At 37.5% G+C, this 24,916-nt stretch overlaps 1 protein-coding gene across 5 annotated transcripts; it reads right to left on the bottom strand.

Moving 5' to 3' along the window:
• Nucleotides 1-1,777: 1,777 nt before the first annotated feature.
• LOC106708949 (histone-lysine N-methyltransferase, H3 lysine-79 specific) lies at nt 1,778-24,858 on the bottom strand. 5 transcript variants are annotated; one of them, XR_006756320.1, is made up of 16 exons: nt 24,647-24,858; nt 22,450-22,490; nt 19,681-19,819; nt 10,076-10,216; nt 9,814-9,999; nt 9,305-9,733; nt 8,766-8,929; nt 8,484-8,650; nt 8,198-8,355; nt 6,265-6,495; nt 4,855-5,061; nt 3,765-4,769; nt 3,351-3,549; nt 2,915-3,124; nt 2,369-2,441; nt 2,143-2,202 (listed from the first exon to the last, which is right to left on the bottom strand). XR_006756320.1 is itself a non-coding variant. In XM_045681786.1 (15 exons), the coding sequence occupies exons 1-15, from the start codon at nt 24,728-24,730 to the stop codon at nt 1,778-1,780; spliced, it is 3,786 nt and encodes a 1,261-aa protein (XP_045537742.1). In that variant the 5' UTR covers nt 24,731-24,858. The 5 variants fall into 5 exon arrangements, 3 of the variants coding, with proteins under 3 accessions (XP_045537742.1, XP_045537747.1, XP_045537755.1); XR_006756321.1 differs by having other exon boundaries at nt 2,169-2,199; XM_045681786.1 differs by lacking the exon at nt 2,369-2,441 and having other exon boundaries at nt 1,778-2,202.
• Nucleotides 24,859-24,916: the final 58 nt, after the last annotated feature.

The following is a 24,916-nucleotide window of genomic DNA, read 5'->3' as shown; positions in this document are numbered from 1 at the left end:
TCATTATATATTAAGAAGACCTCAAATAAAATCAACACCAAAATTCTAGCAGTTCTAAAACTCAGATTAAAAGAAGCCACTGACTTATACTAGATCGCATCTCATGTCCAACAAGGGGAGTAATGGACAAATATTCGCATATCAAAATTTATATTAGAAAAAAAAAATACTACGGCCAAAATATCAAGGCAATAACCATTTTAGATCATAATGTCCTAAACATTAAAAAAAAAGTAAAATTCATTAGATCGCATGGCGAAGTAACACTATTTCACTACTCCCGCTTGTTGGATCACGTTTTCGCATAATTTAAATATAACGCGGACCAATTCATTTGTATTCCGAAACTGTCACATGATATCTCAACTAGTACTAACTATTGTTAAATCTAGAAACGAGTAGCGCTAAGGCACCGGATTTGTAAACTTATTTCCATACTTTAGATATTTTATTGCATTGATTGTAAAAACCGTAGTTTATTATTAGACGTTCCCTTTGGTATGTTCTAGTTCTAGACATTCGGACCACATTGACGCGAGGGACATAACTTTAATATTAAAGAATTTCCTTTAACTGTATCTAACTTTTCACTACATCTGGTTTGCATATTTATAACCGTAAGTATATGAAGCACCATTGAATTTGGTATATTGAACAATTATATAACTAATTATTTACCACAATTTTCTATTGCTGCTATTTGTGCTACCGTTGCTTACGTACATTTAAGTGCCAATGTCTTTTATTATCAAAATATAACAGTTGACACTAACTATAAATGAATAATTGAATTTGGCACATGCACTCAACGCGTCTCGTTGCCGATGACCGCTAATCGATTGCGTGTTTGCGAACATTACCAAAATTAATGTGGTCAATTGTTAATTTGTAAGTTAATTAATGAATGCTTGGAAATAAAAAAAAACAATGTAAAAATGTGACTCTTACTTAAATACAGTATGTGTAATGTGACTCACATTTAGATATCGGTACTATAAATACTAGAATAAATTTGTTTGTTTTTTGCTGCTATATCCCTATTACGTACTTGATTCTGTGGAAGTGTTTTTCATAATATTTTTTACCTGTAACCAGTTAATGTATCATAAGGCATCCGGCCGCGGATCTATTTATAAATTACATAATTATCCTTTACCGTACATTACATATTTACCCAATAGAACTATACAATGATCACTCTTAATCGTTTTACAAAATATCATTATGTACAAATTCATCGTTGACATATTTGTCCCGTTGACGAAAGACATCCGAAAGAAATGATTGACATTATTCAGGCTGAGCTTATGTAACATCATAAAACAAAACACATAAAACAACAAACATTCATCGATGTCCCGGCACGAGCACGAGCACGAGCACGAGCACGGGAACCCCTCCCTCCTATCATGTATTTCAAACTCTAAGACCTAAATGAACACATGAAATACAATCCCGTCGCCGCGCGACACACTCTACTGCCACCCGAATAGAGCGGCCACGTTAACCTAATTTTAAATAATTACAACTCTTAAACATAATATAAACTCATCAATATACATAATTACATTACAATATATTCGAAAAAAATAACAAATATAATCGACGATCAACGTACGAGAGAATATCGAGGTCGGCGCGGTCGCCGCGTTATATTTACAAAAAGTTCGTCCGTACGTCAACTCGTAAAGGCAGTGTTCCGATAGTGAATTACGCTAATGGCGAGCGGCGAGACGCGCGGGAAGCGGCGCGCGCGGCGGCGCTACAAGCGCGGCCGTCACATCGCCGGCCGCTCCCAGTCCACGGCGGCGGGCGGCGGCGGTCCGCCCCACGCGCCCCACCGCTCCCGCCGGAAGAACCGCTTCTTAAAGTGATGCGCCGCCAGCGGGGAGGGCGTGCGCGCCTCGCTCCCGCCCCCGCCCCCGCCTCCAGTCGGTGTCGGCGTCACGCTCGCCGCGGGCGTCGCGCCGCCGGTGGGGCCGCTCGCGGGTCCGGGCGGGGCGGTCGCGGCGGCGGACGGCGGCGCACGGCCGGGCTCGCCGTGGCCGATGCCCGAGTCGGGCGAGGTGTTGCACGCCTCGTCTGAGCGCCGGCGCTTGTCCTCCATAGCGGTGGAGGCGAAGGATATGATTTGGTCGAAGCGGAAGGCGATGCGGTCCTGCCACTTGCTCTCCTCCACCTCCTCGCCGCCGCCCTCGCCTTCTGAAACAAACCTCGTGTCATTCTGTACCGAGCCGCCGACCGACTCCCCATATTACACGTAGAATGGACACGCCCAGCGATCGATAGGAGACTATGATGAATTCGAATGTGAGAAGCTCGCGCAGCCGCGGTGTCGTTACAATGAAAAGGCTTTATTCTTATTTACCTAAAGCGTCTCGCGCTCCCCATCCCATTCGCATAGGTTGTCACGAGCAATTAAAATTACAAAATGCACTGATCTGAAACAAATTTGTTTTTTTCTCAAAGAATTTCAAATAATCTATGAAGTCTCGAATAATTTGAGGATGGGAGAAGTGAATTTCTTGAAGACCCGTATTATTGAGCAGCAATGTCCATTCTAAGTGGGCTTATAGGACTTGTTTTAAATGTTATTTAATACGTATATTTAATGTATATGTTATAATATTTATTTAACACGTTTCTCATTCATTTGAGTAGACATGTGTAAGGGTGTACCGCGAGCTATAACTTTTACAGAACTTGTTAATTTATTAAATAAATAACCACTCATCCCATCTAACACACCTTCTTCACACCTTTCACATTGTCCACAACTGTCATCTCCGGGTAGTTTTTATGTACCTTTCTTTGCGACTTCGGTATTAATTTAATTCGAGTTATTCAAAGTTGCAAGCAATATTTAATGTGTGATGTGAGTGTATCGCAGTGTTGTGTTTGTGTGTGATCAGACCTGGTGGGCGCGGCTCGGGCAGGTCGTCTGCGAGCGGAGTGGAGGAGTTGGAGTGCGTGTCGGGGGGCGGCGTGCGCCTGCGGCCTTCCTCCGCCTCGCCGCCCCCGCCCCCGCCACCTGCCCCACCTCCTGCCCCACCTCCTGCCCCGCCGCCCCGACCGCGCCAGTACTCGGAGGCCAGCACTCGCGCCTGCAGGCACGCCGCTAGACCTACACGACAATATAACCTTGCTATCACTATACCTCACTGCCAATGTCTGACACTGAAAAACTTGGTATTGCAAGTAACTACGAAAGTTTACGTTTTAAATTCTGTATTGCTTTTTCAGGTCTTCTAATAAACTTTTGTTTTTTATGTATGAAATTAAGTTAACATTGTATTTTACGCATTCAATGTAATATTATAGTTTAATGTATGGCGAGAGCTGTGACGTACCTTCAAGCGGCTGGTGCTGGGCGGCGGGCTCGTGGTAGCGCGCGCTCATGTTGACGGCCGCATTGATGATGCTCTGGTTGCTGATCTCGAGCGTGCGCTCGATCTCGCCGTTGACGAGGTCGCCGATGGTGCGCGCGCCCGGAGCACTCAGCCGCTCCTGCGACAGATGCCTCCGGAGCGCCAACTTCGCAGGGGATACCTGGCACACGAACACCAACATTTACACATATGCATTAAACTAATATTAATGCCCGTCTCCTAACTCCTCCTCATCTTTTTAAGCACTCTAGTACTTATTATTGAAATTGATTTGAAACCACTGTGCCGTTCATTTCTCACTCATTTGGTTCAAACCTTCCTCGTATATATTTTTTGTTTAAAGTATAGGAAAATGTATGCAGGGCTAAAACTCACTTGTGTGTAATCCGGTTGAGCGGCATGGTGGTGCCGGTGTTCGAGCGCGGGGTGCGTGTTGTGCGGGGCGTGTGCGGGGTGCGCGGGGTGCCCGGGGTGCGGCGTGCGGGGCTCCGGCCGCCGCTCGTACGCGTACCGCTCGCGGCGCAGGTCCCTCGCGACGCGGCCGTACCCGCTGGAAGGCGAGGGTGCGGCCGCCGCGCGTGGTGCGAACCCGTGCTGCGCGTTTGGCGGTCGTACGTAGCCGTTCGAGTACGGGTGAGCCGGTGTCGGCTGACGCGACGCCTTCCTCTGCTCCTGGTCCTCATTGAGAACCGACGTAATAATGCTTTTGAGGCGGTCCTCGAAGTTGATCACCTTGGGCGACTCCTGCACCTTGGTGACGACGTTGAGCGGCTTCTGAGGTTTGAGAGGCGAGTGGCGGTGCGCGGGCGGCGGCAGTTGCGAGGCGCGCGGCGGCTGCGGCTGCGTGCGATGGACGGGCGCCGCCTTGACCTGCCGGTGCTGGTCGTCGCGCAAGTGCCGCTCCGGCTCCCGAGAGTATCCGTTCACTATGACGTTCGGCTTCACGATCTTGCCGGCCTCGAGCTGGCGACCGGTCTCTATAATTTTCTGAGCGAGCAGCTCCGGGTTTTGTTCCTCGATCTTACCGAAATCCGGCACTTCGGGCCACTCCTGCGACCGCGACCGCTGCTCTCTGAGCTTCCGGGGCTTCGAGTTCACGGTGTGGGGCTTCACCGTCGCCACGGGGACGGTGGGCGCGGCCGCTTTCTGTTCGCTCGCTCGCTCCATCTGAACGATTTCGTTTTGTAGGTGACCCACTTGAGCGTGTAATCTTTTCCGATGCGCGAGCGTCGCGGAAATTTCTTTTAGGATGCAATCGTGCGCAATGCTCTGAGTGATCTCCGCGTCTGGCGGTATGTGACCCATTTGGCGATATTTGTCGGTTATTTCTAATGTTCTCTGCTTTACGAGAACAGCTTGTTCGGCTTCGATGTTGCTCACCTGAGAAAGTGATATTGAATCGGTGACGACACAGTAAAGATAGGACATGATATAGTGATACATTTACATCTTGCAAATAGCATACCTGCGCCTGTAGCTTGCTAGCTTTGCTCTGCAGCTCCTTGTGCCTGCCGACGATTTCCTTCGCCTTCGCCAATAGATCGACGGTGTTATTTGCGTGTATGCCAAGTTCACTCATGCGTGCTTTCAGCAAGGCCACACTGTCGCTGATCAATACGTTGATCTGTTTGTCCAATTGACTCGCGCGCGACTTCAATTTCTGATTCCTTTCCTGTTAATACAAGAGCAGTGTTTTAGGGATTTTGTTAACCTTTTAGAACACTTGTTACCTCTCAGTACACGCGGCAGTAGCGGCGTGACCCGGGTCGTTCCATTGGACAAACGTGTTCCTGGTTATAGCAATATGGGAATACGTCACAGACGTTTCAGCATATATAGTGAGTAGTCCTTTCATTTTGTTTCTGAATTATAATGTGTATATGATAAGTCATCATTTTCATATAGAGGTATATAGAATTAATATGAAAATAAAAAGTTAAAAAGGACATGGGAACTAAGATTAGCCGGACAAAACATATTGTAAAATAAAATAAATCTACAATAAGGACAACATCGTAAAAGATTTTCTCATGCCGATTTATAGCCGGTATATTATATAACTAAATTAATTCGAAAATTATGTAAACAAGTTGTTCTGATAAATATTAAACATTTAGTTTTCATTCATTAAATGTATTGTTACATTAAATAATATTCGGCTACACACAGTTATCTTAATGGTTACATATGACATATAAAATTATATATATAAGGTACCAATGAAGGTCAAAATAATTATTGTGTCCCTCACTAAACTAAAATGATTTTTTTTTAATAAAAAGCGACACACCGCATTTCTTAAGAATTTTATTTACGGCTACACAAAGCATTAAAGTTACGAGCGAATTACGTTGATTTTAAATAAAACGAAACCATAATATACTAAGTACATAGCGTTCAATCACTTTCGAAATCACAATAGCTATATGTGATTTAATCTAATTGTTATAAGAAGATTTTCATTTTAAGACTATGATGCAATTGCATGCTCTTTGAAAAATTAATCAAGAACGATCGGATCCGACTTCACTTCCATTTGACGCTGGCTACAAAACTCAGAAAGTACGATTACAATCTACAATTAGTAATCATAGTCCACTGTTTCCGAGCGCACTCCTATAGTAATCTTACTAATATTATAAATGCGAATGTTTAGATGGATGTTTGTTTGAAGGTGTCTCAGGAACGGCTAAACGGATCTTGATGAAATTTAGCATAGAAGTAGATCATAGCCTGGAAGACCGCATAGGCTACTTATTCAGTTTTTTTTGTAATTCCGCGCGGACGGAGTCGCGGGCGACAGTGCGTAATCTAGTAAACTGCAAAGTAAACATAAAAATGACATATGAAATGTATAGATATAAAGAATAGATACCTTCTCCTTGTCGATCTGATTGCGTACGTCCTGCGCGTACTCCGGCGTGTTGAGGCGCTGTATGAATGCGAGGTACTGGTCGCGGAACATGTCGAGCAGCAGCTGCAGGCTGTAGGGCGTGTGCGGCGAGCGCGGGATGTCCAGCTCCGAGTGCAGGCGCTCCGCCGGCTGCAGCTGCACGCCCAGCGCAGATAAACGCTGCCCCACGCATCCCGGCGGCGGCGCTGTCACCTGCGCACGCGCATCCGCAAACGAAATATTGTTATTATATGCAGGCTTACACAAACTGTTTTAAACACTATCGTCATTCATAATATCTGATGATCTGTACCCAAGATGTAATAATAAATTGAGTGTTAGATGAAGATTTTAAACATGTTTGTACTTAAAGCATAAATATAAGTGTATGTATATATTCATCACATATACAGAAAAAAATTCTCATGTCTTGTTTGTCAATAAGTCTTTTGATCACTATGAATGATCACAATAAAAAATAAATAATACAATAAACTATAGCAAGTTATCGACAAAGCTGGCTATATATTGTATCCCGACAAAGATTCTATCTGCACATGACATGAAAGAATTATTCAAACACCTAGATGTATTTCCTAGTACTGTATTGTCTATGTCAATTTAAAAATTTATTTCTCTTGCGTCTTGTTTTATTTTATAATACATCCGACAATGTCACAAGACGCATTGATTTTGTTTATACCGTATTTCATTGTTCTAACTTCATCAGGGTGTGAAAATTTGCTAGGATTTTAGGGACTTAAGGTTTGGTGTAGATGCGATATATTATCTCCATCAACGTCAAACTATCACTAATACGAATACGATTACAACATTTGGAAACTACTAATTTTCAAAGACATATAGATATATAAAAATACTAAGAATATTTCTACAAAAATTTATCAACTACCAAAAATATATAATTGTGCTATTTAAAATATATATTAAAATATTTAATATACACTTAGAAGATGAAGCGCGGCAACACAACTTGACTGTAGATCGCTGGTGAAGCAAAAGCGAAATAAAAGACGGTATCTAATTTTATTGGGAAATCATAAATATTACAAGAATCAAAGGAAACAGCGATCATCCAAAAAGTATTTATTTTAAACAATTTTGTCTAACAGCTTTAAGCACTATGAAGACTTAATGTGAATGCCACCCTTTACTTCTCCTGGCTTTGAAGAATCGCTGATCAGGCTTGCCATGCAACATTACCTAATTTAGTCATACAATTTAATAAATATAATAGAAATATATACTACAAAAAATAAAATAGGTAGGTATTAGTATTTCCTCGATGTTAGTCTGCGCCTGCGAATTTTTCGTGCTATTTTCTACATGCTTATCGCTTTACCGGACATTGCCATAAACAACGAAGGAAGAGATATGTCAAACCCTCGGACGTTCCTCTGTGAAGATCACCGACCTCCGACCTCCTGAGCACCTTTGAATCATCAACTCACTTTATCAAGTAAAGTCAATGGATCATAAATAAGTACATGTAACCCGTCAGATGCTGCTCGCACAAACGTTTTTCGAAAACTTCATTTTGATCTAATATGTCATGCTGTTGATAAATAAAAAAGTTTGTGAGCATTTATATTCCAGGAAAGGTAATTTCTACATAAAAACATTTTACACATTTAGAAAACGTTCTTACATCTCTCAAATTCGGCAGAAAATAACAACCAATAAACTGCAATTATTATGACTGCTGTATAAAATAATCATAATTTAATTATGAGGTAAACTCTATTGACACTTAGTAGGTGTACAACCTAGTGTTTTAAATAACTTCCGTTGAGGCATTATTTGATAAGTAAAAAATTATGCACGAATAATACGGTAATGGTAATGTTGTGTGTGTTTGTGTGTGTACATGTGTGTGTGTACGTGTGTGACTGACCGTGCCGTTGTGCAGTGTGGAGGCGAGCGTGGTGGAGTGCAGCAGGTCGAGGCCGGCGATGGCTGCGGGAGCGGCGCGGCGTCGTTTAGCTCTCGCAGCACGCCGGCGCGCTCCTCCCGCGCTCGCACTACGCTTGCTGCCTGTGCGACGACTGCGGTCTGCAACACAAACACAACATTCTCACAATCTATTTAACTGTCAAGTTCTTCAATTACATCGTAAATGTTAGTATTGGGTGCCTGTTTTAATGCTCTTGTTTGACGTCAAACATATTATATATACTGACTGGTGTCTGCGGAGGCCCAGGGCGCGCCCCACTCGCGCGGCGCGGGCTCCGGTCCGGGCGGCGCATCATCCGTGCCGCTCGACTCCTCGTCGCTCTCGTCGCTGGAGCGCCGCGCCACGCGCCGCTTCGCCACCGCCGCCCGCGCTCGCGTCCTACCGTTCTCACCCCTAAATATATAAATACCTCAATTAATTTAAACACATTTACAATATTATAACTATTATTTAGCAACGCGCGCATTTTATATCTGTGTAGATAGTAGTATCGATGCGGTGTGGTTACCTGACGGCGGCTCTCGGACGGGCCACCTTCCTGCGGCGCTCGGGCAGTGAGCCGGTGCTGTGGTTGCTGTTGCCGTTGAGCAGGTCGGGCGTGGGCTGACGCGTCGGCGGTGCACTCAGGTGCCGCTTGCCACCCTCGTTGTCCTCCGTGCCGTTCTGACATCCCTGCAAACATATACGAATTATAAATACGTTATTGATATACAAATCGATACTATAATTATTTTCCACTTTTTTACTATCTCCGGAAATTGATTATTGATTTTTAGATATTCAGTTACTTAATTTTTAAGATTTAAATTATATATAATAATATATATTGTATGATTTAAAACATTTCACTGTAAATATGTATCTATCTAATTTAAGCAATTAACTGTTAAAAGACACGTCATAACTTAGTTGAAATTTTTCTATTTACAAGAGCGAAGACACATATTCAAGAAACAAAATTTGGTTAGCATTAAGATTACGGTAAGTTATAACAATGTCTTTCAACCTATATCAATATTAAAAAATATGAATTGATTGGAAACAGACCCTTTTGCTGACCTTGAGTTTCGGGTTTTTCAGTCTTTGAAAGTATCTCTCCAATTTGGTCCTATCTATTATGTGTAAATAGTAAGATACTGGTTTGCCCGTCCACGAGACGGAACCCTTGAGCGGCGACATTTCGCTGACGTGCATAATGGTCCCGATGTCGCTCAGATTTCTGTCGGTTATCCTGAAGTTGAGCGGACAGAAGCTCTTAGATGACACGATCTTGGCGCCGTCTTTCAAATCCGCGAACCTCTCCTTCAGCTGATGATCTACGTGCGGCCCGAACGCGAAATTGTTCACGAACACGATAGTCGCCGCGTTTATTTTCTCTCTGTGCTCATCCAATAGAAAGTCACCCTTTATCAACTTGTACTCTCCATACTTCTTGCCGTACCACCTCATCCACATCCTAAAATGCAAATCCATACTCTGAAATAAAGGATGAAAGTAAATGAATGCCTACAAAAAAAGAAAAAAGCTGTAATAAACTTTGTTAAAATAAGTAATACCTCCGCATATTTGCTGGGTACTTCGGCTTTCTCGACGCCCAAGCACACCCGGCAGGGCGTTGCCGCAGCCATCTGCAGCACGACCTGCCCGACCCCTGAGCCCAAGTCCACGAACACATCCTCCGCTGTTATATCTATCTGATCGATCATCTGACACACCAACTCGTACGATGTCTCACCATACACCTGAAAATTCAACGACAGTATTTGAAGTGAATGTTTTAATATCGAAGCTTCAACTCAAGTTAATGTATGTGCAAACCTCTGGTGAAAAAGGCTCATACTGATTCAGCTTATCTGGATCGGATACCGCCTGGTTGTACGTTTGTTGCAGAATGTGCTTCAACAAGCCGCGCGAAGGGTATTTGTTAAGACGTTGAGCTGGCAGTGATGTTCCCTTTTCCTAAAATTTTAAATTATTATACTTTTAAGTAAGTATGCACAATAGTACATTTGATCAAATTTAGGACAGCATCCAGATCTTGATTTTTGATATAAATTACATTAAAGCCTGAATTTGAAGTTACAACTAGGGCAGGAATGGTGAAACTTTACCTATCAACGTGCCATTTTTCGAAAAAAAAATGTGTGTTTATGAGGTAAGGACGTAAGTACGTTTCCTGTTAGCTTAATCCTTTAATTAAACTTCAACTTTTAAATTAGAAAGTGAAAAGCTATTACGAAATCAATATTTCTCAATGATCTAAAAATAACTGTAGAATTAAACGGAAATACGAGATGAAATGGAAGAAACTAATTTATCAAAGTTGGCCCATTAAGAGTGAACTTTTAAGGTTGGCAAACGTAATACGAGAGAGCGGAGTACGCAATAATATTCTTTCGTAGCCTTGACATTGCCGGCATGGCGAAATGACCGATCGATAAACCACTCAAACATAATATACGAGACAAACTTGTTTACCTTGGATACAATGATATATGTTTTTTTTTACTAATTATAAATCGATAGCAACTCGCTTAATGCTATATGGCACGCTTTAACAAATTTCACGTGTTCAAATTTTTTTCTTACAATATATTTGCGTTGAACTTGCATTATTGAAATAAATTATAACATACTTGACTTTACTTTCCGTTTATTATTGTGACCACTCAACTTACCCAAAGGTTTATTACCTCGGGTAAATTATGTGTCACGGCAAGAACAATTAAAAAGGGAATTCCTTACAGTTATTTATCGATATACGAATATGTAAACATGTTATTACAAAAAACCAGCTTTAAATACGGAAGACTGGAATTTTTTTAAACCAACAAGTTATGGCAAGGCAATAAGAGTAAATGAAAATGAGGTTTTGTAATATGGAGTTTCTGACATCATAAGTAGATATAGAAGCATTAATAAAATGGAGGTTGTACGTAGACGCATCTAAATTAAACATAAAGCTTATAAACAAAATATTACATAAGTATGTCACTTCTTTAATCAACAATGTAAAATAATTCTACTCATGATAAAACGGCGACTGGGTGCCGCATTCTGAAACCGGGTAAATTCAGATCCAAAATAGCTTTTAAACACTTAACACGACATGAAACCAGGACGATGACAACAAAAACTGGGTTATCTAACCTATCGCAAAAAATCAGACAAGTACGATAGAGTTAATTTAATGATAAGGTGACGACAAATGTTACATGTATGTATTACTAATAGCGCAAATAAAGAATATTCCGGTGGAAAGTGTAGTTTTACGGCATGACGAACATGTTGCTACGTAACTAACTGCACGGTTGCGGAGAAATCAAATGGCGACCTTCGTTCGACGAGCAAGTCCGCTCTACGTAACTATATTCTATTCTTATGTAGCATGTTCATACCTCGGTTTATCCGAAAGCCGAATGTATCTATTACTATTGAGGAATTTAACGCATTAAATTCAAGGTAGGAATTCGAAAGTCGTCATTGTGGACAACGTAGGTAAAATATGACATAATCACTAACCAAACAGAAATCGTGCAGACGCAGTTACCAAAATAAGCTACTTTATTGTATGGTAACAAAAAATATTTTAAACGAAAATGGCTGAATATTCAAGTGCTGAATTTAATGCAATTCTTTGCATCTTTAAATTCTGGTCTTGTGATGATAATTACAAAAATTATTCAAAAATAATGTTTAATTCAAAACCACAGCAACTATTTAAACTACACAGATCAAGATGAGTTTCAAAGTGCACCACACGCTGAGCGATCAGAATAAATCCAACAAACGCATGTGGAGGTGTAAACGCGAACAAAGTATTGCGTTCTACCACGCCTAAACAGTAATCTCTAAATCACTATTTGCGTAATCCTATATAGGAATAGGTCGTTCTAAAGTAGGCTTCGTAAATAAACAGAAGAATGCTGAAATTTACCTGCCAAACCTTAATTGATACGAAAGAATAGTGTTTGTTCTATAGAGCAATTGCATTCTATGGGCTGGTGCAACAGAATACGAGCCAAATACATGACAGAGGGAGGACTGCATTGTTTTCATAAAACACGGGAAGAGACAATATATGAGATGAGAAATTTTACGATAGCCTGCTGTACCTTTGTCGCAATGCTTGAAAGGTGCTTTTTTAGCAACACAGCTTTCCCGTATTTTCATTATAAGTAGAAATGATGATATTCTTTAAAAGTAAACCCGGATGGACCCAGATCCAAAATGTAACAAATGGTGTTAACCTAGTAAAGATTTTATTGGTTCAAAAATAAGTTTTCCCGCAATGAGGACATAGGTATTTTCGCACGTGAAGGTCACGAATAAAGTAGGTCAATGCAATGCATGATTGTGCTATTCACTGAACAGATTATTATTATCAATGGATCGAGATATTTATATCCAAACATGGTTGATTTTTGACTTTTGTTCCTTAGTTCGTGTATGCCTACTATTGCATTGTGTTTCAATATTTCTTCCACATTCATATCAAAACATTATTCTTATATAAAAACACATAGAGAATCTGGTAATTATAAGCCTACCTACAGCACAACACTGCTGTATTGTTGCCAATTACTTGCATACAAGTACAAGACATTTTTTTGTTACAAATATCTTTAATAACAACATTCGTTTCAGAAACAAATTTTATAGATCGGAGAGGAGCATTAAATAAGGATTCGGTCTTAAACCCAAGATCATAACCCATACCTGCAGATAGATTACCATTCTGAGACATTCATCACGGTTTATCCGCACGCAATATAAACTTTTCAATAGTAAATAATTTTAAATCATATAAAGATAAAGATAACTATCGATAATGATAACCTCCTTCTTTTTGAAGTCGGCTAAAAATGGAGTGAAGCCATAATATAAGGAACTAAAATAACTAAAAAAAACTTAATACGCAACGAGACCGGGTTGCGTACGTAATCGATTGCGGCAACTGGGCTCAAGTCGCGGGCCGGGGGCAGCGCTCCGCCGCGCCCTCGCCTTGTTTGTTTACATTCCCCGCAACCCGCAGCTCGCAACTCACTGCCTCTCCATTCACAACGTCTATCACATTTATATAATACCTAGATATCCTTGTGTACCAACATCCGACATGTTACTATTTGCCCTCGTGAAACTATCGAGTGATACACTATTTTTCCGATCTTACGTGTAAACAAGTGTATGTTTTGTTATAAAAATCATAAGAATGTTACTATGAATTTTTTTTATTAGATTTGATGATAAAATGAACTTTCAAAACGTGAAGACAAGAAGAACTTTTATTTTTGTAATGCAGTAATATGTCGTCAAAAATCAGAATCCACTTTTTATCAAAACGGCCGAGCAAGTGACCAAACGAAAAATTGTTACAAGCGCCTATATATTTATGAAAAAAGAATATGTATTCGTATGGTAATTGTACATATATATATTTTGTGTACTTAGTAAACTACCTGAAATCAACAATCGTTTGATTATGCAATGAGACGAAGATGCGGACACAATAACCAATGGAAATGCTTTTAAATGTGTCTGTGCGAAAAAAGGTCGATCAGTGGTACAAGACTACTTTTTTACTATTACCCCAACGACGTTTGCTCAACTCACTGCAAGAAAAATGCAAATGAAAAGGACGAATTTCTACAAATGGAATACCGGGAACGGTCCTGACTGTATGTACATTATCATTTTGTTTATGATAATGGTTCGTGTCCATACAAACTGTTGCTTGAAAAAGATATCTTCCCGCGATAACACTACGCATTGTTCGTATAATTTATTGTATAGAACTTTATGTTTACATCAAGGTTATGTCTATCTAAGGTACACGTTTAATACTCTTAGCACATAAAAATGAAATGATGTTTCTATTTAGAAATCTTTAATGATTGACACCAAGAAGTTAGAATGATTCATTTAATACAGTAAAGGGTAGTTGGTGTCCACTGTCTAGTCGCTACGATGAGTAGGAAACATAATTTTGACTGTTGTGAAAAATCGTAATATGATTTTGCTTCGAATTCATACTTTATGTTCATAATTTATAATCAAATTCAAAGAACATAATAAATTAAAATTGCAAAATGAACTTGATAAGCGACTATAGAGCGACGCTAGCGCAGCCAAAAAAAAGGTCATTAACACTACGTGAGACATTCTTGCCCGCTCAATATTGCGGTCATCGCCCTCTCGCACGATCCGCAACGAACCTCTATCACAATTCGCAGTACAAATATTTTTAATGATTTCATATCTAATCTAATGTTATTTATCATCTCGACTTGCGATTACACATCTTATCGAATGATACGCGTTTGCTTAGAAATGTTTCTAGAACTAAGATTTATGTATATTCAAATACAAATATGCATTTTTCAACAATCAGAGAAGGCGATCAAGTTTTCGGGCAAGCCTGTGTGCACGCCGAGGTCAATCAACTCGATAATGGACGCTAATGTCAACGACTGAAAGTTTCTAATACAAAAAACTTTCACAAACTATAAAGATGTTTTCTATGGCGTATCTATGTAACAATAGTTATGAATAGCGCAGTCTCGCAGCGACGCGCTCAATTTCACTACTTATTTTATCTAATGTTAGCTTGACTTCATAGTGTGAGAATGTTACGTTCAAATTGAAAGAAATAGACAGGATTTAAAATCATTTTATACGTAGGGTATAAAGTAGATTATGCTTGAGTTTCTGAGACCAAAATCCCCGTTTAAAACATATTGTTATCTCTGTTTTGTCAAAGATAATGACAGGAATGACGATATGTTGTACAGAGATTATGGTCTCGTAAACCAACGCTAAGATGATAATTATTACCAACTTTTTACAGACCTTTATTAATACAAGTGGCTTACAATTTACCTTAATAAAAAAATCGCCTTTAAGATACAAGGAATTTTAGAGTTAGATATATGTACGTGTGTTTAAGTAACACAACATTTTATCAAACTGAATGTTGCATTACACAGGTAGTTGTATTTGCTATCTCAGCTGTATCTCAATGTACATTGTTTTCGGAGCGTAACTATAACCCGCCATTTTTCTACCTGCTTTCAATTGTTAAAAGTTCCATTGATGCTTCCCAGTAGAAAGTTTTAAGGTACATTTAACAAACCAGAATGTAGCAACAATAGCTATAAACAAGTTGAGACGGTCCACTGCAATCTCTATTGATCATTTTTTTATTATGACTTTATTTATCATATTGTTAACACCAAAAACCTCTATACTTTGTCACAAAATCAAGAGCAATACGTTTGAGCAATGTACGCATTTAAAGCAAACAAGTTTTTGCATATTTTTAGAAAAATAAAACAGTATCATAATAAAGCATGATCAGTAAACAAATGTTAATGAACAGTTAACCGTTTAGAAATGTTTCCCCCCGACTGGACTGAGTAGAATATGGCTGTAGACTAAAATGTTACAGGTAAATCGGTTAATCGGTATGCAACAAGACGGTAGCATGTAGTGGTAGGTATAACATGTCACAAATCACATATCCTACCGCGCGCGGACAAGGTTACTGACGCGCTCAGTATGCGCATGACATCCATCACCCTGTCGGTGACATCATCGCCGAGTCTTATTGTAATCTTTTATTAATACACATTTACAAATTAAATGAGCACCGCTAAACCGTCGCCCTCGTTGTAACTAACATTTAAAAGAAGCTTTAAAACTAAATAAAACCTGTTTTAAGTTTTTCTGTTTTTTTAAATCTGTTTAGATGGATGGACGGATGGATTTTGGTTACGAGGTATCTCCAGAACGGTTACATAGAACTCGATGTTTAGATGTAGAACACAATCTGGAAGAACATATAGGTTACTAATTAAGTTTTTTTTTTTAATTCCACGTAGACGGAGTTGCGGGCGACTGCTAGTTTTGTATAAATTTCTGTTAATTTTTCAAATTCAAGTATAAGATGTGATTAGTGTAAACAAATGACCTTTGTTACAATACAATATATACTACTAGCTTTTACCCGCGACTCCGTCCGCGCGGAAATAATAATAGAAAACGGGGTAAAAATTATCCTATGTCCGTTTCCTGGTTCTAAGCTACCTCCCCATCAATTTTCAGTCAAATCGATTCAGCCGTTCTTGAGTTATAAATGGTGTAACTAACACGACTTTCTTTTATATATATAGATGTTACAATAGTTAATATGTATGTTACAATACATGCTTTATATTTAATTAATTACAAAAATGAATAACGATGAATTTAAAAGTTAACAATATTATACATTGAAAAGACAATTCTTTACGGCGTATCTACACGGTCGTTAACCGTAATAACTGTATTTGGACCAAACCTGAAAGTAGGCACCGTGCAAAAAGAAGCAACTGTTAGCTGGATACTTATCATTATGTTCTACTTGTTGTTGTATGAGAAAAATATTATAATGCTACTAAAAGTGCCCATCGTTTTAAAAACTACTTTCAGCATTTTTATGTTCTATGAAAATACATAAATGTATATACTGAACTATAATGCCGAAATCCCGACTTTTATTCCCGGATGAGACCTTTTTTAAATAAAGAATAAAGAACCATGTGATATAACAACATATTACCTAACAACATTTATTTATTATATTTTAAATCGAAGATTAATATTTAAAATCTTGTTAATGATATTAGAACGAAGGACAAAGGTAATCGAACTTGCAAGTCATTAAAAGAGCATCGAAGGTACCAAAGACTAAGACAATACATTCTTCTATAAATACTACAATCTTGGCAAGTACAGTGGCTACGTAAGTGATGATGCATCAGTTTACGAACATCTTTCGACCACTATACAAAGAAGGAGCGTTAGGTGTACATGTGAATAGATTCGGGCTTATTATTGTCATGTACTTTTCGACGGCGCGGTGAGAAATGGTATGTGACGCTTATAAATAGAGTAGCCTCGCGCGGTGTCTGCTGCGGACATCGATCGCCGCGTCCTCGCCGCGCCGCCATCTTGGCCCTCGTGTCTCCCTCTTGCAGTCGACGAGCTGCCTCCGCCCCCGCGCCCCTCGCCGCGGCCCCGTGCTGTCCCACATTCACTCTTTCATTTCGCACATGCTACACAGTATGATCGTTGTGTGTACGAGATTGCTGCCATGTATAAAAGTAGCGTTGAAAAAAATCATATCTCGCTGTATTATACGTTAAACTGCACACGGTACTAGAGGAAATAGGTCAAACGGTGAATTATGCGTGTTGTAGATGCGAAATGTTTACAGTTCATACGCAAATATTCTGCAGAGTGTACATCTAGGAAGTGTATATAAATAAATAAAGGTGACATTGAAGATGTTTCCGCGACGTGTAAACTATGCCAAGTGTAATGTGCTGCAGATCTTTATAATAAAGAAAATAATTAAATGATTCCTGTTAGAATCGTCCCAATCTATAGACAATAAAAATGGAGTATCTGTTTGTAATATCTAAAATAAATTATGTATTTGCGTTGCTTAAAACAAAAATCCGTTTTTTTTTTAATTTCGTTTGCCTGACTGTCAGTTTGTTTCGGATGAAGGAGATAGCGTATGGCTGAAATGCGTATGTTATGGGTGAATGTGACCAGAGGGGATAAAATTAAAAACGTATGTATTGTAGGAAGTTTGAAATTAGCACCAGTGACAGACAAATTGAGAAGCAAAAGGTTAGCGAGGACAAAAAGCAAAACTTGATATGGACATACATAAATAAGAAAGTAATGAGATTGTATGTGGACGGCTACAAAGGTAGAGGATATGTGTAAGAGGGGAGTGAATAAATGTGACGACTGATAGAGATGCATGGAAGAGTAGTAAATAGTATGCCAACCCTCCGCAAGAACGAGGGCAGATTGATGGTGTCCGTCTGTCTGTCTGCAAATCAACGCTTGTTCCGGATAATCTCCGAAACGGCTGGCCCGATATTGTCGGGACTTTGAAGGGAAGGTAGCAGGATGAATGCGGGGATATTATAGGCTACCTTTATATTCTGCGCTGACGAAGTCGCCCGCAATACACAAATAAATATTAGTCATAAATCGCGTTGCTATTCTTTAAAAAAATTGGATTCATACCTTTAAAGAAAAAACTAAATAATGGACTATTTTAGAAAAAGAAGCAAAACATTATTTGGACTATGATGAAAGTTTTATTGTTACGTTCGGAAACCTGCATTAATTTTTAACTAAGATAATTTAAAAGTCTATTCCATCTGTACAAGTTTATCTGGAGCAGGCAAAGTGTTGTTAAACGATTTTAGATATTCCTTATGAGAATAGTAGCAAATAATAAAGTGGACCTACAGCGCAATTAATGTTTAGAAACATGATAGTGTAAAGCAAACTGTGTTGCAGCACGTTCCGAAGGTGAACATCAGTACAGAATGACCTTCCGAGATAACGAGTACTAATGGCCTGCGATAACACCGCGCCGCCCTAAGGCAAACGTACATTAAAATACGATAGGACTTGTAACATTTCTTATACTTAACCATTAATACATTATTATTTCCACCTATAACGCAATTTATTTATATAAAACTTCGTAAAAAGTAAAATTGCGAATTTCATTTTTTTATGAGATGTTTATATCGATCTAGAAATACAGCCTTGTAGTTATAGATTTCAATAAAATTGCTTCCGTGACTGTATACCATACAAGATACAATGACATTGAAATTTCGCAATACGGCTGCCATTACATGACTGACAAACGACTGCAAATAATATCGTTTGAGCCTCTGTACTTTTGTATAATAATAATCAATGTTACTATTTGTCTCCTAGTCGTTCCAAAAATATTAATCATATTGAATCGTATTTTAAGGTTTCTGGCCCAAAAAATATTTTTAGAATATAAATTTTATTAACTTTACCACTGTAATATGATCCCAAATTACTCATTGTTTAGTAACAATTTTGAACGACAAAGGCGATCAAATATAGCACTAATTACAGTTCATTGTTTCGTTATGATATAAATAAGGTGAAGAGACGATTAGGACGTTGACTTGGATATATCAATGACACTAAGATTTAAAAAGGGTAATAAATCCAGTGCAATGGACTGGCATATACACTCGCTCAGAGACGACGTTAGATGCCCTTCAAATTGTTAGTGATCAATATTTGGCAAAGGAAGTAGGAAGCGAAGATAGTAGAATGGCTTCAAGGCTTAGAATACTTTTGTAGAATTACTGAATATTTTAGTTACACTATACGACTAGATAATTCTGTTTTCTTAGTTGGATGGTTCCATTTCCAAACCGAGTAAATCGCCTGAAGAAATGTCGAACTCACACCTTGACGGTGTACTTACTTCGAAACTTTGCTCGATATTTCTGTATAACCTACTGCTGATTGTTACACTTTAAAAATTGTAAGAGAGAAACAAGTATTACAACAATACTTACCAATGCAACAACGGAATCGATGGCTCGGTTGAATCTGTCGCAGAGAGCACGCATGCTCTCGTACGAGTGCGTGTCATAGTCGCACAGAATGTGCTTTTCCAGCGCCGCCTTCAGCTCGGGCAAGTCGTCGCACACCCATCTATGAACAACAACATTTATCATATTTAACTAAATAATAATAAAAAATACATAAGTGACAGAACTGGGAATAAGTACATGTAAAATTCAGTGGTTCCTACATACATACGTGTACAAATGATATAAATTTGTAGAACAAAGTTAAAAGAACAGAACTATGAACATTACTATGATAAAATTTTATCAAGCGAAAGAATTATTATGATAGATTACATCATGCGAAAGCAACATAGGACAGATAACCGAAATCTTAATGAATATAAATAAATCATAACATCGTGGAAATTGCATAATTGTCGAATACAATTATTTACGTATATGTGCCATCGATTTATGCACCTAATTGTAAGCTATGTTTTGTAGGTATTCTTTAAATAATAACCATAAAAATTATAAGCTCTCGCTAGCTTTATGCATTAGTTGCTGTTTTTATGAAAAAGTAACAGGTGTTTGGGGCGACGGCAATAGATTAAAAGCAGCTGTAAAATAACGGAACTGGACTGCGCTCTGCAGTTAAAGGTGTGCACCTTAAACTTTCAAAGATGAACGGCTCATGCCTTTATAAAATAAAGTGGCTTTTAAAAGTCGAAATGTTCCGTCTACAATAGTTTCGAAATGTATGATATCAGAAGATAATTCATCAAATATTAGTACAAATTTTCACTGTCAAAATTAGTATCTTAAACCATTAAGACTGTTGGTGGATCATCTCAATACCTTTAAGGTAATTGGTGCTTAGGCACTGTAAAGAGTGATCTACTGTAAAGAATTAATAATAAGTTAAATTCAAGCTGTGCATTCTTTATAAAGTTTCAAGGTCACGAAATAAGAGTGAACGCGTCCGGTCGAGAAGAGGTCGCAATGTCGGGCGGAGCACACAGCCCCCGCTATCCCGCCGCCGCGCCGGGCCGACCACCCGACGCCCGCCCGGGACTGCGGCTGTGGGCTGCGGGTCAACTTGCCAAACAACTTCTCATTTCCGACGTACGAGACCAACTGATCCTTTTTTCCGTTCCGTAACATCATGCCAAAAATCGAACGCTTTGTTCGATAGAATAATGCATGACTTATTGAGATTCACTCATAAATAATTTAGTAAGAAATTTTTATTTAGCTGCCAATCTTACAAATTGTATTTTAAATAATGCGTATTTCAATAAATTACAATTTTTGTTCGAAACGTTTATAAAATGCGTCACCCCGTTTAATTGCTCCAGCGATGCATGAATGATAATTACAGACGAAATATCATTCGGTCGGCCATTGCCCCCGCCACACACGCGCGTCCTTCGTTCTACCTGCAGCCTGCACTGATGCAACTAGTTGACAGTAACTAGAGCACAATGTCAATTAGAAAACACAAGTAAAATCTACCGCATTGTTCAGTAACAGTTTTTTTGGGAATTGATAACTAAAAAAAAAAAACTGTTGACACATGTGACATAAATGGATAATATTTAAATATGTATTTTTGTCATAAAAAAAGCCAACACTGACGGTATATTTTGGCCGATTGACAGGAAAGTAATGTTTTTTGTAGGTGTGTATGGTCTGCTCCATTGCAAATTCTTATTTTTCCCCAGAAAATTAGGTTATTTATTTAACATATAATTACTTGTTTATATTAATGTTCATACTTAGTTATTACAAAAAATTACATTATGACGTCATACAAAGCCTTTTGTACAAAATATACAATCTCCTGTTTTGTTAGTATGTATTTTTTTTAGTAGATACAGACAAAATACAGCAAGAAACAGTCTCTAATACTATTGTTAAAAAAACATCACCATCATCAAATTATCTATTACAATATGCCTCTTTTGCAGTACCCCAAAACACTGCCATAGGTGTTAGGAATCATTATGATCTTTTCTCTATATATATATGCAAGTCACTACATCTAATTTTATTAAAAAATATTTTTTATGAATACCACACTTGACTGTGTAATTTCTTCATTATAAGTGGTTGGTCAATACAAGCAGTTATAATAAACAAATTTTACTGTATGTTTTCCATTCAATATAACTGAATATTAGGCTAAGACATTTACTGTTATGAAATCATTGAGCAAAAAGTGTATCAAAAAATGTTATAAGCAAGTTTTATGATACCAATATTAGAGGTGAAGTAATTTTCACCTACATAATTACAAGCTTATAGTTCAAATGCAAGTGCTACAATAGTATTGTTTGTTAGTTAACAAGTAAGTCATTAGGTCATATTCAATAATGATTCATGGCAACTAGTCAAGTATCCTACTTTTAGCAACAAATTAAGAGGAAGTGAAATCATAAAATTTAATACCTTACTATTTAACTATTGTTCTTCAAATTTATTTGCCCGTATTAACACATAAAGTTCACGGCATCAAAAATATACATATGAGTAGTGAAGTTTTATATGTATACTTCCCTGAAGAATGGCAAAAAACATGGAGAATTTCAAACATGTATGGAGTAATTTACTGGTAAAGTTTTATTTGGGAAATATTATCATCACCATCATCATTATTAATAGCCTTTATCTGCCCACTGCTGGGCATAGGCCTTTCCCAATGCCTTCCACAGTACACAAATATACAAGGAAATATACTGTAGTAAAAATCAAGTATTATAAATAAATTACCTTATAGTTTCTACTATTTCTAGTGCACCATCGTGTTTGTCCTGAAACAAGGAATATCAATTTAACAAAAACTTCATTGTATTTCTCTATTTATATTATAAATAAAATTCTTGTATCATCATTTACTTCGTCCATTATAATATCCAAAAGTACTATGAATCCTGATGCAAAATTCATATCAAAGTGTAATTATGTCAAACTTCAAGGATAGTTTTATCTTGTTTCTTGATTCTAACATTTAGTAAATAGAGCTACCCATACAAAGTTTCTTTCTATTAATTACATATTCATAAAGACATTATGAAACCACAATAAATAAATAGACAAAAACATGTCTTGTCACATATTTAATATCTACACTATTATTAATAACATTTTCAGTAGAAACATATATCTATCCATAAAAGCAAATTTATTTTGATATTAATTATTAACCCTAAAATCGACTTTTGGTATAGGATTATGCATGGAAATAGGTCAATAAAGATTGATCTTTGTAAGAGGGTAGGTAGCAAACTAATGTTTTATTTTTTTACCAATTATATGTTAACCATTTTCCTAAACATGGCCACTAATCTAATAATTAATCTATTGGGCTAATTAAGGTTAAGAACAGGGTACAGAGCCATCAAAAGGTTGTAAAAAATTACAGTAGTATATCTTACCTTGCTTTAATCAATTACCGATCTCTATAACACAATATGAAGTGACTATATTTTTAATTAATATCTTTAAATACAACCTTGTTTCATTCATTTGTATGCTTTTATTAATAAAATAATAATTTACCATTTAAAATTTTTATTATTTAAATCACAGAATTTAACTTCAAACAAAATTAAAGACACAGGTAATATAATGTCTTAACTCAATGTTTTTTTCATGGATCTTCATGATTCTTGCATCACAATTCATTACAAATGTTGAATTCTCTTTGTCTATTTTAGAATATGTAAAATTTACAAATCAACTGGATGAAAAGCTAACAAGTGTTTATCAATGAACATATCAAGGTCAAGAGTTCAATAGCCTACTAGAATATTAAATTTGGTGTGTAAAATAAATTAATTTATTAGCATTGTATTGGACAAATTAATATAAAATGATAATGGAATGAAAATATGAAATGATAATTAAATGAAGATATAAAACTGTTACATTTTAGAATAGGTTGATATAAAAAACCACAATATGTTAACTCTAACCCAAAACCTAAATTTTGTGAATTTAGTGAAAAAGAAGTGTCAATAAACAGTCTGTAATTTGGATCAGTATATATGGTACATTATCTGAGCAATGGTGGTAATTGTCACTTTCATAATTTTCATCTACTTGACAAAAAAAAATAGTTAAAGTTTACTTTTCTAAGTGTAATTATAGATTTAAATGTGCAGTGTGTATAGTCATAATGTCAGTTGTTATGAAATTTCATGTTTAAATTATATTTTCATCTTCATTGGCATACACAAACATAATATTGTCATGATATTTATAAATGACATTAATATTTTCAAGAAAAAATATAAAAAGCAAAGTATACCCTTTATCCTCACTAATAATGTATTACAAAACATAAATTTTATATGTTTACCTCCTTTCTAAGTTTTATTTATGGTAGTTAGCTATTGGGTAGTAAATAGTTAACTTTAAACGCTTCCTCATACTAATAATAAAGAGAATGATACAAATAGATCATTGTGAACAAAACCAAATAAAAATAGAAATGTAACCCATCCATTGAGTAACACAGTTCTGACACCTGATACCACATTTACACATACATATTATGGAAAAGTGTAAAATGTAAATAAATGACGATTGAAGAATACGCAACAGTGTGTACATATCTAAAAAAAAGCCGACACCTTGACAAAACACGAGGTCAATACACTCTGCACTACCCATGTGATGTGAGCAATACCCTATACACTTTCTGTGATCTTCTAACCACAGAATATATGAAAGATATACTGCAAGGTCTAGTAATATTATTTATACCGTCTACTTATGTAAGATACTAAAAACAAAACGTTTATCACGTTCTTAGATCCAATATTTCTAACTTTACTGATCATGTTTCGCAGTGACGAACTTCTCACACAATAGATTTTACGAGTTCCTCTAATGTTACGACTCCGTTTTTATATCACAAAAACTTGTTTTTGGAACTCTATAATTCAAAATATAAGTTTCTTACCGAGCCATGACCCGATGTGAGGGGCCATGTATAAACAACGGGTTCCGCGCCTACAGGAGAGTGCAAGCGTAAATCCAAAGCCATTATAGGTTAACCACTGCATTAATGCGAACTGTTTTCACTTAAAAACTAATATTATTACTAAAAACACTTGATATTAACATAATTTCACTGCACTTTCACACACACACACTCCGAACAACTAGGCTAGACGCCATGTTGAAAAGATATTACCAATCAAATCATGGCCACTTTCAGTGTTGACATAAG

The sequence above is a fragment of the Papilio machaon genome, chromosome 2, assembly GCF_912999745.1.
Source record: "Papilio machaon chromosome 2, ilPapMach1.1, whole genome shotgun sequence".
NCBI lineage: Eukaryota > Metazoa > Arthropoda > Insecta > Lepidoptera > Papilionidae > Papilio > Papilio machaon.
This window is presented reverse-complemented; position numbering and strand designations above follow the sequence as displayed.

Excerpts from the sequence above, each read along its gene's own strand:
- LOC106708949 (XM_045681786.1), bottom strand. The coding sequence starts at position 24,730 with ATGGCTTTGGATTTACGCTTGCACTCTCCTGTAGGCGCGGAACCCGTT. Across the intron at positions 5,062-6,264 it reads ATCAGATCGACAAGGAGAAG|GAAAGGAATCAGAAATTGAA; the intron begins GTATCTATTCTT and ends TTGTATTAACAG. Across the intron at positions 4,770-4,854 it reads CTAGCAAGCTACAGGCGCAG|GTGAGCAACATCGAAGCCGA; the intron begins GTATGCTATTTG and ends TCACTTTCTCAG.